This window comes from Lonchura striata, chromosome 13, assembly GCF_046129695.1.
Source record: "Lonchura striata isolate bLonStr1 chromosome 13, bLonStr1.mat, whole genome shotgun sequence".
NCBI lineage: Eukaryota > Metazoa > Chordata > Aves > Passeriformes > Estrildidae > Lonchura > Lonchura striata.
In genome coordinates, this window is record NC_134615.1 from 20,368,121 (window position 1) to 20,380,386 (window position 12,266).

General features: G+C 43.1%; 1 protein-coding gene across 1 annotated transcript; it reads right to left on the reverse strand.

The window, feature by feature from the left end:
• Nucleotides 1-278: 278 nt before the first annotated feature.
• On the reverse strand, nt 279-4,526 carry HSBP1 (heat shock factor binding protein 1). The gene is made up of 4 exons (XM_021541239.3): nt 4,433-4,526; nt 3,232-3,298; nt 2,506-2,625; nt 279-1,637 (listed from the first exon to the last, which is right to left on the reverse strand). Exons 1-3 carry the CDS (start codon nt 4,475-4,477, stop codon nt 2,507-2,509), a joined length of 231 nt encoding a protein of 76 aa, XP_021396914.1. The 5' UTR covers nt 4,478-4,526; the 3' UTR covers nt 279-1,637; nt 2,506.
• Nucleotides 4,527-12,266: the final 7,740 nt, after the last annotated feature.

Genomic DNA, 12,266 nt, shown 5'->3' on the forward strand with positions numbered 1-12,266 from the left:
TTTTCTATAATTATATTACAATTATATAATTATTATATATATTCTATAATTATTGTAAATAATTATTTAAATTATTTTTTCCCTCTATTCTAATTAGCTGCTGAAGTCCAGCTCTGACAGGGCATGTATCATCACCTTTTATTATACAGAGCACACCTGGATTTTTAGACTATCCTGTGAGCAGCAGCTGTGCTAAAGTCTTTCTATAACTTACAACTAAACACAATCTCCCACATAATTATATACTCCTGCTAGATTGTGCTGTAACACACGACATATTTGTTACCACATAACCATTTATTAGATTTTTTTTTTGAAATGACATTACAAAGGACCTAAGGCTGGTATTACAAGTGTATATTGATACATTTCTCATGTTCACAAAATTCCCCCCGTTATTATGAGCTTTTATTACAGTGAGTTTGGAAAAATGACCTGTCATATTGCCTTCACAGCACTCAAATGCTTAATTTGGTGGCATTTAAGGAGCAGCTGAAGTGTGGTCCACCTGCAACTGCTGCCTGCCACTAGTGCTTGCTGAAATTTGCATTTGAAGCTGGAGGAGCATTGCAGTGATTGTCAGGAATAGCTGACATTGGTCGTTTTTCTTCACAAGTGACACAGTACAGGCTCTCCCACACTTTCCATGGCTAAAATGTAATACATACTCCAGGCCCAAAGATGTGGGTATGACTAGAAAAGCAAATTAAAAAAATCAATTATTTTGAACTTGTTATTCTGAGAGAAGCAAGGCTGTAAAAATCCACCTGGCTTCTCTCCTTTTTTGTTCCTCATGCATCACTGCTTTGCTAGCAAATGTTGTGTCCAACAAGGCAGTGATTCCCACTGAAAACCCCACAGAGATTCCCACAATGCCATCCCTGCTCTGTCCAGCATCAATCCCAGTTACTGACCACAATAATGCCAGAGAGAGTTAGAAACCTTCAGTCCCACGTGAGGTTGCTCTGTTAAAGTTCCTTGTCTGCCCAGGTGTCACAGCTTGGGGTGGCAGTGGTTGCTCAGATGTCTCCCATGGTAAATTTGCATTTCCGTGATGCTCCAGGAACACACAGCTCAGGTAACACCAGCAGCAGGAGAGATGGTTTTGATGTTCAGTGTCTCATTTCCAAAAATCACCGTTATTACATGTATGAAAGACAACACAATCCTCAACTAGTGAGTGCCTGATGCTCAGAGCTATAATGAATGCAATTAATTAAGTTTCAATCTTGTGCTTCACTCCACAAACTCATGTAGGACAAGGCAAGATTCCCGTTTGGAGGGAGTCACTAAATGCTGAGCTATCAAACATGAAACATCTAGAAAAGTACAGGAAAGAGAAAAAAGTGACTCCACAAAAAACTACACCCAGGAGTTGAGATCCATAAGATCTGTGTTTTAATAACACAACCATGTGATCCTTGTTACAAGAATTCAAAAAGTGAAATTACAGTACACAGACCAAAATAGAAACTACCCTACCCCAACTATACAATGTACATTAAGAATGCAAGCTCTGTAACAATATAAAATTGCTTTCACACACTGGAGTTGCAAAAAGCCATTCTTTAATTCCAACGATTTGTAGAAAAAAAGAAAAAGTAATCTTCCATTATTTGACTTCAGTTGTGGGCAACCTGTTGGGGGAAAAATAAGAAAGGAGATTACTGAGAATTAAGAGAATCATGCTCATCAGAGATTTTCATTTGTGGGGTTCAGGCTAATGGAAATGACACTGAGGGCAATGAAGCCAGTAATAATTTGTGTTATTAACAAAGTAACACAAAAATAGACACCTTAACAAGCAAGAACATATCTGTTCCAAACACAGTCCTACTGCAATATAGGGGCAATCAGAAAAGCTGTAAGAATATATAATATAATAGAGATTTACTGCAAGGTGAATTGTGTTCCTCCAGGGAGCACTGCCTGGGACATGGATTGCCTCATGCCCTCCCACACAGCCAGGACCTGCAGCCTGGCAGCTGTGAGGGAGTCACTGCTCCCTGCAAGCTCCCAGATGACACACAGGAGGAATTTACAGCTGAGGGACAGCTACTCCTCAGCAGCCCCTGGGGCTCCACCACTTCCCTGGGCAGTTCCAATCCCTGAGCCCCCTTTCCACGGGGAAATCCCTCCTACGTTCACCCTGGCCCAGCCTGAGGTTGTTCCCTCTCCTCCTGCTGTCCCTGGGAGCAGAGCCTGACACCTGGCTGTTCCCTCTGTCAGGAGCTGTGCAGAGCCAGGAGGGTCCCCTGAGCCTCCTTTGCTCCAGGCTGAGCTCCCTCAGCAGCACCTGGTGCTCCATTCCCTTCCCTGGCCTTGCTCTCTCCCTCTCCAGCACAATTCCCCTCTGCACCACTCCCAGAGCAGCTCCCAAAGCAAGGAGCAGCTCCCCAAGCAAAGCAAGGAGCAGCCCCCCATAGCAAGGAGCAGCTCCCTCTGTGCTACAGGCAGCAATCCAAACACCCAGGGATTTTCTCCAAGGCCAGGAAGGCAGTTTACTTTAGCCCTTGTTGGAGGCTGGGGTCTTGTTCTCCCCCTCCACCTCCTCCACGCCCGCCTGCATCATGAGGTCGGCGATGTTGCGCTCCAGGTCGTCGATGCGGCAGCTCATGTCATCGACTGCGGGGGGGTCAAGGGCAGCAGCGGGGAGCAGAGCCCCTCCCAGCCCAGCCCCTCCCAGCCCAGCCCGTCCCAGCCCAGCCTCTCCCAGCCCAGCCTGTCCCAGCCCACCCTCTCCCAGCCCAGCCCTGGGCACTGCCGGGTTCTCAGTGCCCTCACACCGACCATTCCTTCCCCAAACCCACCTCACCCTGCTCTCCTCCAGCCTGAACCCATCTCCCTGTCCTGTCACCCCAGGCTGCTGTGAACACTCCCCTTCCACCTTTCCTCTGGGCTCCCTTCAGCCGCAATGAAACTCCCCTGAATCTTGTTTCCAGGTGAACACTCCCAGCTCTCCCTCCCAGCCTTTCCTCCATCCCTCTGACCACCCTGGAGCCGCCTCTGGGCTCTCTCCAGGTCCTTCCTGTCCCAGCCCCAGCTCTGAAGTGACAATGTTCCTCTAACAGTGAGTAACGCTGCCTTGGTTTTTGTTTTTATCCTTACACCTTTCAGCAAACACTTATGGCCACTTCAAACTTATCCTACAAACCCCAAACAGACTTTGTGACACTTGTAATCCACATGGGGCTTGCAGTCCTGCCCCCATCTGAGCTCAGAAAAGGATATTTCTTCCAATTATTTGGTCAGACATGGTTTGAAACTTGTCCTGCATTTGCTGGAGCAATGTCTGCACCTAAAGGAAAGGGATAAAAAAAGAAATGTTTTGTTTCCTCCAGAGGCTGCTACCCAACCCCATGTAAATAACTACACTGTGGGTTTTTTGAGCATAAAATAAAACCTGCCAGCACAGCTGTATCTATAGGTAAAAATGTTACTTAAATATATGAATAAACAGGTGAGCTGACCCTTACAGGAAACACTTTTAAGATCTATTAAATATATGAATAAACAGGTGAGCTGACCCTTACAGGAAATATTTGTCAGATCTAGAAACCCAGCAGCCTCCATGGTCCCGTCAATCCCTGAGAGAATTCTGGGGTGCCAGGATTTTTGTTTGGGTTTGGGTTTATTTTTTTGTTTGGAATGGTTTGAAACCTAGATTTTAAGGAATTTAGAGATTTTAGAGGAGCTAAGATTTTAGTTAAAGATAAGCCTTACTAGAGTTAATTAAAAGAAACAAGTAGGCCTTGATGAAGTTAGGAGTTAACTAATAATTGATTGCTTGTCAGCACCATGTTTAGTTAGCTGGGTTTATAATGAAGAATACGCAAACTGACAAATTGCTTTTAGGAACATAAGACAATGTTGGCCCCCTTTGTTCTGAAACCAGTTGAAGACAAGGAATGGGAGTTCTACCAAGAGTTCATTTGTCATATTGTCATTGAAAAGGTAGAATGAGGAAAAAACTTCATTTACTTCCTCATTTTGGGACCCCTCACCATGAAAGGGACACCAACCCGTTTCAATGAACAAACTTCATGCTGAATGGCTTTTGGAGTGATTAGCATATGAAGTGGGGAATAGGATGTACCAAAATGATGAATATGGATTTGTATTTTTGGTATTCAATACTTGGATGGATAAAAAGACTCTGTAATCACCTAGAAGCTGCGGTGTGGATTTGGGAGCGATCCCACACACAACAAACACACATTTTCTAACTTTAAACTGTTACAGAGTTTTTGTCTGTCACAGCTGGATATCGCTACTAGATCAGTATCCAGGTTTTTTTTAATAAATCAGGTTCGGGATGAAGGCACCCTCCCCTTCCCCCCCGCGCCCCGGCAGCCACACCTCCCGCGGAGCAGGAGCCCCAGGCCCCATCCAGGAAGGGTTTTCTCCCCTCTCCCCGCTCCCCCGGGCTCACCACGGCCGTCAGGTCCTGGACGCTCTTGGGGTCGGTCTCGGCCATGGTGCTCGGCGGCGGCTCCACTTCCGGGCCGCGCCCGCCGCTTCCGCCGGAAGTCGCCCGGGCCCGCCGCGCGGCCTGCTGGGAAATGTAGTCCTAGGCACAGCGCCCGGTAGTCCGCAGAGCCCGCGCGTCTCTCAAAGATTTTCGGTGTTTCTGCATTTCGGCTCAAATTGCGTAGTTCTCTTATCAATTAGCTTTCTGTCTTCTACTGGTTATTGGTATATTCCTTATTAATCAGCCTTCTTTCTTCTACTGGTTATTGATATATTCTCTTATTAGTTAGCTTTCTGTCTTCTACTGGTTATTGGTTTATTCTCATTAATTAGCCTTCTTTCTTCTACTGATTATTGGTATACTTTCTTATTAATCAGCCTTCTGTCTTCTACTGGTTCTTGGTATATTTTCTTATTAATTAGCCTTCTGTCTCCTACCGATTATTAGTATATTTTCTTATAAATTATCTTTCTGTCTTCTACTGCTTATTGATATATTCTCTTATTAATTCGCTTTCTGTCTTCTGATGGTTATTGATATATTCTCTTATCAATTATCTTTCTGTCTTCCACTGATTACTTGTATATTCTCTTATTAATCAGCTTTCTTTCTTCTACTATTCTTTTATTAATCAGCCTTCTGTCTCATTGCTTATTGGTGCATGAGCATGGTGTTAAATGTATGTATTCTATGTAAAGAGCTTCTCTGCTCTCTAAGGACTACACGTTTTTGTTTGAAGGACAGCTGTTGTCCCTGTTTAATATATCTCCATTTACAGTTTGGTTCCTGAAATCCTCATTTCTTTACACGAAGAAAAAAAATTATTTATTTCCCACTTTTATTATTATTATTTTTTTTTAAATGCACGATATTGAAATGTTCCTTTAATTTATTTCTTGCTTTCTCCTGGATGAGCAGTTGAGCTTGGGTAGGTCTTATCTCTTGAATGTTAACAATCCACCCTGAATTAGATGAAAATTTAAAGGATGACATTTCAGGAATATCTCTTATAAAATCCACTGGCATTTCTGCTGCTTTGAATAGACAAGGTTGGATGATTTGCTTATAAATACTTCATGTGTGGAGAAGAATAGCTAATTATTCTCAGTGCTCCATTCAGATTTTTCCCCCCTCTGTTAGTGAGTTAAAAGAAGTTTGGCAAATCAATCAGGAATTTACAGCTACGGATGAAGGGTGGTTGAAATTCTTTTCCTCGTGAAAATTTGGAATGTTTCCTTCCATTCCAGCTCTCTGCAAGCAGGAGGAAGGCACCGTTTGGAGATGGCCAGAGGAACCATCTGGAACACAAATGGACACCTGTGGATGCCAGCAGGGAAACCTGGCCAGGAAAAGGGGGCAGTTGCACTCTGAATGAAGGGCAATCCCAAAGCCTTGCAAAAAGTGGAAATCTGTGACCCTGGAGCAGTGCCAGCCCCTTCCTGCTCCAGCTGAATTTGGAGTTTATCTCCCCTGAGCACCAGCAGATCGATGCTGAGCTCTTCTGCAAGCAGAGGAGAGAATAAAACCAGCATTTGTACCAGCACTTGTTTGTTCAGGGTCATGATGGCAGAGGAGAGGGTTTCCAACTGCAGATCCCAGCCTGAGCAGGGTCTGCATTTGCCTCCCCAAATTGCTCCTTAGAACGACTTCTTCAATTCCTGCCCAGACTCTCAGCACATGCAAATCTGCAGTTGCTGTGTGGAGAGGTTGTGATGTTGCCCTGCTTGCAGCACGGATGCCACACCTGCCTCAGCCCCGGCTGCTTTGAATTTGGCAGCCTCAAAAGTGATGCTGGCAGTCTCCTGTCCTTCTCTATGTGCTTAAAGAGGTTTCCATGATGGGAAAAAAAAACAAACAAACAAAACAAACAAACAAACAAAAAAAACCCAAAAATACCACAAAAAAAACCAACAAAAAGAAAAAAAAACCAAACAAAAAAGAACCCCAAAAAACCCAACAAAAAAACCCAACAAAAATAAAACAAATAATAGTTTCCTGACACAGTGCTTCAGCCCAGGCTCCTTTGAATTTAGCAATATCAAAATGATGCTAGCAGTTTCCTGTCCTTCTCCATGTGCTTAAAGAGGTTTCCATGATGGGAAAAAAAAACCAAACACAAAAAAAAAAAAACCAAAAAAAACCAACACAACCAACAAAACACACAAACCCAACAAAAACCCCCCAAAATAAAACTAATAATAGTTTCCTGACAAAGTGCTTCAGCCCAGGTTCCTTTGAATTTAGCAACCTCAAAAGTGATGCTGGCAGTTTCCTGTCCTTCTCCATGTGCTTAAAGAGATTTCCATGATGGAAAAAAAAAATAAATAAAAAAAAACCCAAAATAAAACAAATAATAGTTTCCTGACAAAGTGTTAGGAAAATGCTGTAGGGCTGTTCCCTTGCCAGATATGAAGAGCTGGTTTTATCTCCCTGATGTCTTTTCCCCTTATATCAGTGAGTGGCTAATCCTGAAAAGAACTGGTTCTTTCTTTGTGGTATGAATTGTAAAAAGATGTTTGGAGCATGTGATGAATGAGAGCTACACTTGGGAGATAACATAACTGTCCTTGGGCCTTAAAACACTGCCTGGTTTTAGGCTGCATTGATAATACATGATTATTTCCAGTCCTGGGATCCTGCCATACTTTGGCAGTGCTTATCTGCACAGTAAAATGCACAAAAATATACAATATTAAGCCACCAAAGTGTGGGCAGGACTGCTGCTATCCTCTCCTTGCATGACTGTAGTTCTGTCTAGTTCTGTGCAAATTGAAAGAATCACACAGCCACAGCCCACTGGGATGAAACACCCAGCAGGTTTAGGAAGAAATTAAATTAAACTATAACCCTAATTGCGTGGCAGGAAGATTTAACACTTATAATTCTGTCTACTCTAGTTTAGAAAGGTTTTTAGTGTGCCTTGAGCTGTAGAATGGATGAATGAAATCCTGGAAGGGCTGTGGAGGTCATCTTTCATTTCCCTGCTCTGAGGCTGCACAGGCTGGAAAATTTCAGGCTATGTATTGTTTCAAAAGTTGTATGTGCATGTATGAGTGCCAAGGGAAGGGATAAGGTTAATAAATTATCATTTTCCTGCTTCCAGATGTCAAAACACACAACTTGAGCAGGGTCAGTAACACAGGCACACAAGTAAGAGAGTGATGGCAACTGAGAGGAATCCCATTTGGAAAATAAATTGGAGGTGGAAAACAATCCTAGAAACAACGATCCTAGATAAATGCTTGTGAATCAACACTTGTCATGGTGTTATTTGTGATTCTGTCATTCAGCCATGAGTAAACTCCACCTCAAGCTTCCCCTGCTCTTTCCACACTCGTGATCACACTGACATGAACCTCGTGCAGGATAATGACAGATTCTGCTGCTTTAATTATCCCTTCAGACCTGCACCAGCAGGGGCTGGGGAGCTCACACAGGAGGAGACTCAGAGCACCTGGAATTGTTGCTGAAAATAACTAAATTGACCTTGCCAGAAAAAAAAAAAATCAATAAAAATATTTTTGTTAGTTCATTTTCTGGAGTGGGGATAGGCCAGCTGAAGAAAAGGCAGGCACCAAAAAGGGGCATTGGGGTGTTACATGGGGGATAAAGTTCTCTCAGCAATTTGACCTTTGCATTTTTACACCTATCAATTTGAGTAATACCACAATTACTGAGTGCCAGCATCTTAAGAAAATTAGTTAAAATGTTATTAAAAGGGTTAAAATAGTGGCAATACAAAGGGTTGGTTTCACCATTACAGTTTGCAAGTGAAAGTTTATTGTAAATGCAGGTGAACTTGGTGGGAAGGAATGCTGATGTCTGACTCCAGTTCAGAAGGCTGAATGATTTCTTTATTATAACTATGCTATAATACATTAATATACTATTTAAAGAGATACTAAAATGACAAACCTACTTTTTCTAACTACCAAATCTAACTCCTCACAACTCGTGACCCTCTCTGAGAGTCCAGCCCCACGTGGGTTGGATTGGCCACCAGCTCAAACAATCCTCACCAGAATCCAACCAAGCACTCACCCCAGGGAAACAATTCTCCAAGCACATTCCAAATGGGAAAACAAGGAGCAGAAGTAGAAATTGTTTTCTCTTTCTTCCCTCTGTGCTCCTCTGTGAAAAATCCTGACAGAGAGAAGAACATACCTGGCACAAAAGTTCTGCTCTGGTGGCAGGGGACTTGTGGAATATTCTGGGAACTCATTTGCCACTGTTGCAGATTGCAATGCAGGTTTGAAATCAGCATCTGCAGGTAATTCCTGTTGTTATAAAAATTTGTCAGAAATTAGGCTTGCAGAGAGGAGCTCAGCCTCGAGCAAGGGCATCTCCCAAAGCTCTTCACCATCACTGGCCTTCTTGGATTGTGTTTTCAACCCACTTTGAGTAATTGATCCAGCACAGCTGAATGTGAGGGGACAAAACCTCAGGCAGAAGAGAAGGAAGAGAAGGAAGGGTCACCAGGTTGTGCTTTATTTCATATCTGCATACCCCTGTTCAGCCTCTGCTCTGCCTGCAGAGCTGCACTGCCGTGGGCTGCCCTTAATGCAGTTTGCATTTTAATAAACTCTGAAATCAAGTTACTGAGAAAGAACATCCTGGCTGTGAACAGCCTGGCTCAAAGAATCTCTGTGTCAGAACAAATAGGTAGATGAGACTTACTTTGTTTTTTAATTGGCATTTCTTGTAATCCCAAATATCCAGTGTTCAGTATTGTAATTTCGGGGGCCAGTGGGACCCTTGGTTGGGCTGTGGATGAGTCAAGTGCTGCTGGTTTGGCTGGATCTGGAAAGGAGAAGGAAAAGGAGTTTTTTTCATCCTTTAAACCAAAGCCATTGGCAGCCACTGATTTCAGCAGGAAATCACTGCTCCCACAGGGAGGAACTCTAGGGACATTCCTCCCCAAAAGCTCCTTTGCTCTCAGAGGATGACAGAGTTGTTCTATCTCACAAAGCTTCTCGAGGTTCATTTTCTGCCCTGCCTGCATTTATTCCCAGTGGGAAGCCCTGGCAATCCCTGGGGTGCTGCCTCCTGGGCTGGCTGGCACTGGGCAGGATCCCCTGGGCACTGCCCGTGGCAAAACTGAGGCAGGAGCTGCCCAGCTGGGTGCTAAAGCTGCTCTTTGCTCATGCCAGAGTCCCCAAACTGGCAGAGTTCTGGTGCTTTGCCAAACTGGCTGGTGCACCAGCTAAATGCTTGTTGCAAAGTCGCATCAGAGCGCTTAAAAAATCACAGTGCTCTTGTTAATTTTCTGCTCTGAATAGTTTAGGAGAGCTCAGTGGTGCTGGGGCAACACAAAAGCAATTTTGCACCGTGCCTGCAGCACGCCAGAGCCAGGGCAATCCATCAACACCACTATTGATGTGGTCTGGGATGGAGTTTGACTTGAAAGATGAAGAGGAAATTAAGTATAACAGAGTGATAATGGAATGATCAATGCTGCTCGCTGCAGACTTGGTGTGTGCACTGAAAAGGAAGATATTCTGATCAGTGTGTAAGTGAGGGATAAGTCTTGTCTGAAATGCAGAGCTAAGTGGAAGTCATTAGTGGGGCAGGGTTAACTCTGGGGCTTTGCTAGCAGAGCAGGGAAAACAAGAAGGATGAGGTGATGTCCCAGACTGTCTCTTTCAGGAGAGGATAAATAGTTCTGGGGTTTGTCATGAAATTCCCTTTCCTCAGTAACCACAGCTCTGTTTTCTCTCACAAACATTGAGTGTAAAGATGGGATTTGTGGAAAAGTCCTTTTCCTCTAACATTTGAGTAGCCTGGATTATGAACCAGAAACCTGTCATCACAAAAACTCTTTTTTGTTATTAAAAGTCTGATTTCCACGGAAAAAAGTCATCAGTTTGGGACAAGGATTTTCTTTTTTTATGGGACTCTCTGTAGAAGGAGTCTTCATTTAATAGGAGAAGCTGTGCTGAGTATTATGGGCCTCAGAGGCATCTACCATGAAGCTTTTTGGTCATAAGTGCTCCTGAAAGCTGATCTGGGCAGGAAAACCTCTGTGCCCCACCTTGGGAATCCTCCACAGTCAGTAGGACTGGTCTCTGTGCCTGACATGGCTGCAAAATTCTCTTTGGGCAATGCCATTGGGAATTTTTGATGATGTTAATGGTTCCCACAAGGGAAAAGGAGACTTCTGAATGTCTGATTGCTTGTAGGATGTGGCATTTATTATTTATCCTGCATGCTTTTGTTGCTGGTTGTTGCTAAACATCCTCATCCTCGTGGGTTCCAGTGCTTTTATAGGATATCAGGTTCTCAGGAAATCATTATGGGTTTCATTAGGGATCTCCATCTATTTCCTACCCTTCCATGCATGGAAGAGTCTCAGTGTCCCCCGATTTTATTTTGACTTGTTGCAAAGCCCAAGGGATGGATTTCTGCCCTCTGGACTTTTTATCACAGCCAGGGAAGTCTTTATTGACAGCATCTGATCCACCCTCTGACATGCTTTTAGCCACAGTAAAATCAGATTTTGAACCAGATAATGGGATTGCCTTATCCCAATCATATGGTTTAAAATATCTTATGGGGTCAGAATTTCATTATTTTAATCTTCCATTGACCATTACATGAACCCTTGCAATTCACTGTGGCTTTTCTACCAAACTAAATTGCTTAGCAGTGGCTTGTACCAAATCTTTTTATAACATTTTTGAAGAGTCAGTATCTTTCTAAGACAAGATCTTCTTCTAAAATTCCTTTTCCACATAGTAAACTTTTATTTCTTTGCATTACTGGCCATTCAGATGCTGTGTCACTTTGTTTTCCATTTAATGCTAAGCTGAGTTTTTAAGCCATTCACAGGGCAATCAGCATTTTGGCTTTACATTTGTGTAGACAAGTTGCATAAAAAGTTTAATTAACTAATTATGTACCCACAGTGAGTCATAACAGCCTCGTAATTCAGAACTGCAGCAGTCTGACCATCACCAGAGTAATTCTGTTTGTGTTTTAGGGGATGCCAGTCGCTGCTTTGGTGCTCTGAAATTGGCAGGTTTGGTCAAAACAGGAAGATTTGAGGCAAACAGAAGAGAATTGAATTCATATTTGGGGAATCATTTGAATCTGGAAGCCAGCCACCAGTTTCAGAGAGCATCAGAGTTTTAAAAGCCTGGAATGAGCAGGAATTTTTCAGAAATTAGGCATTCAGAGAGGAGCTCTCTGAGCAAGGGCATCTCATGAAGCTTTTCACCATCACAGTCCTCCTTGGGTTGTGTTTTCAACCCACTGTGAAAAGATTTCAGTCCCCCAGCACACAACTGCATGGACCTTTATAATTAGTTGCATGAAAAATTAGAGTGGTTGGGGATTTTCTTCTTTTTCCTCTATTTTTTTAAAAGGTTATTTGGATGCAACCTGAGCCAAAACTCTGGAGTGTTTACTCCAGAAGTATGGATGTGGTCAAACACTTTATTACCTATCTGCATACCCCTGATTTTGACCATCCCTTCCCCTCTTGAAGCATCAACAGCAGTGAGTAAAAATCTCACTGAGCTGGGCTAATGATCCCTTCAAAATGAGCAGGGAATAAATTACAGCAGGAACCACACTAGGTGGATGACATGATTTAACTGAGCCGAGTCCCTGAAGAATTAGTCTGGTGATTATGGGAAGTGTCTTTTTAAATGAGGTAATTTGAAATTAAGTCTCTTTTTCATATCTACTTAGCACAGTCTATTGTTCAGAGTCTATGGCTCAGGTTGGTATCTGATGTTTAAAACAGCTTTGCCCAGAGTGTCTCCCGATGAGTTTAAATAATTTGAGACCCTTT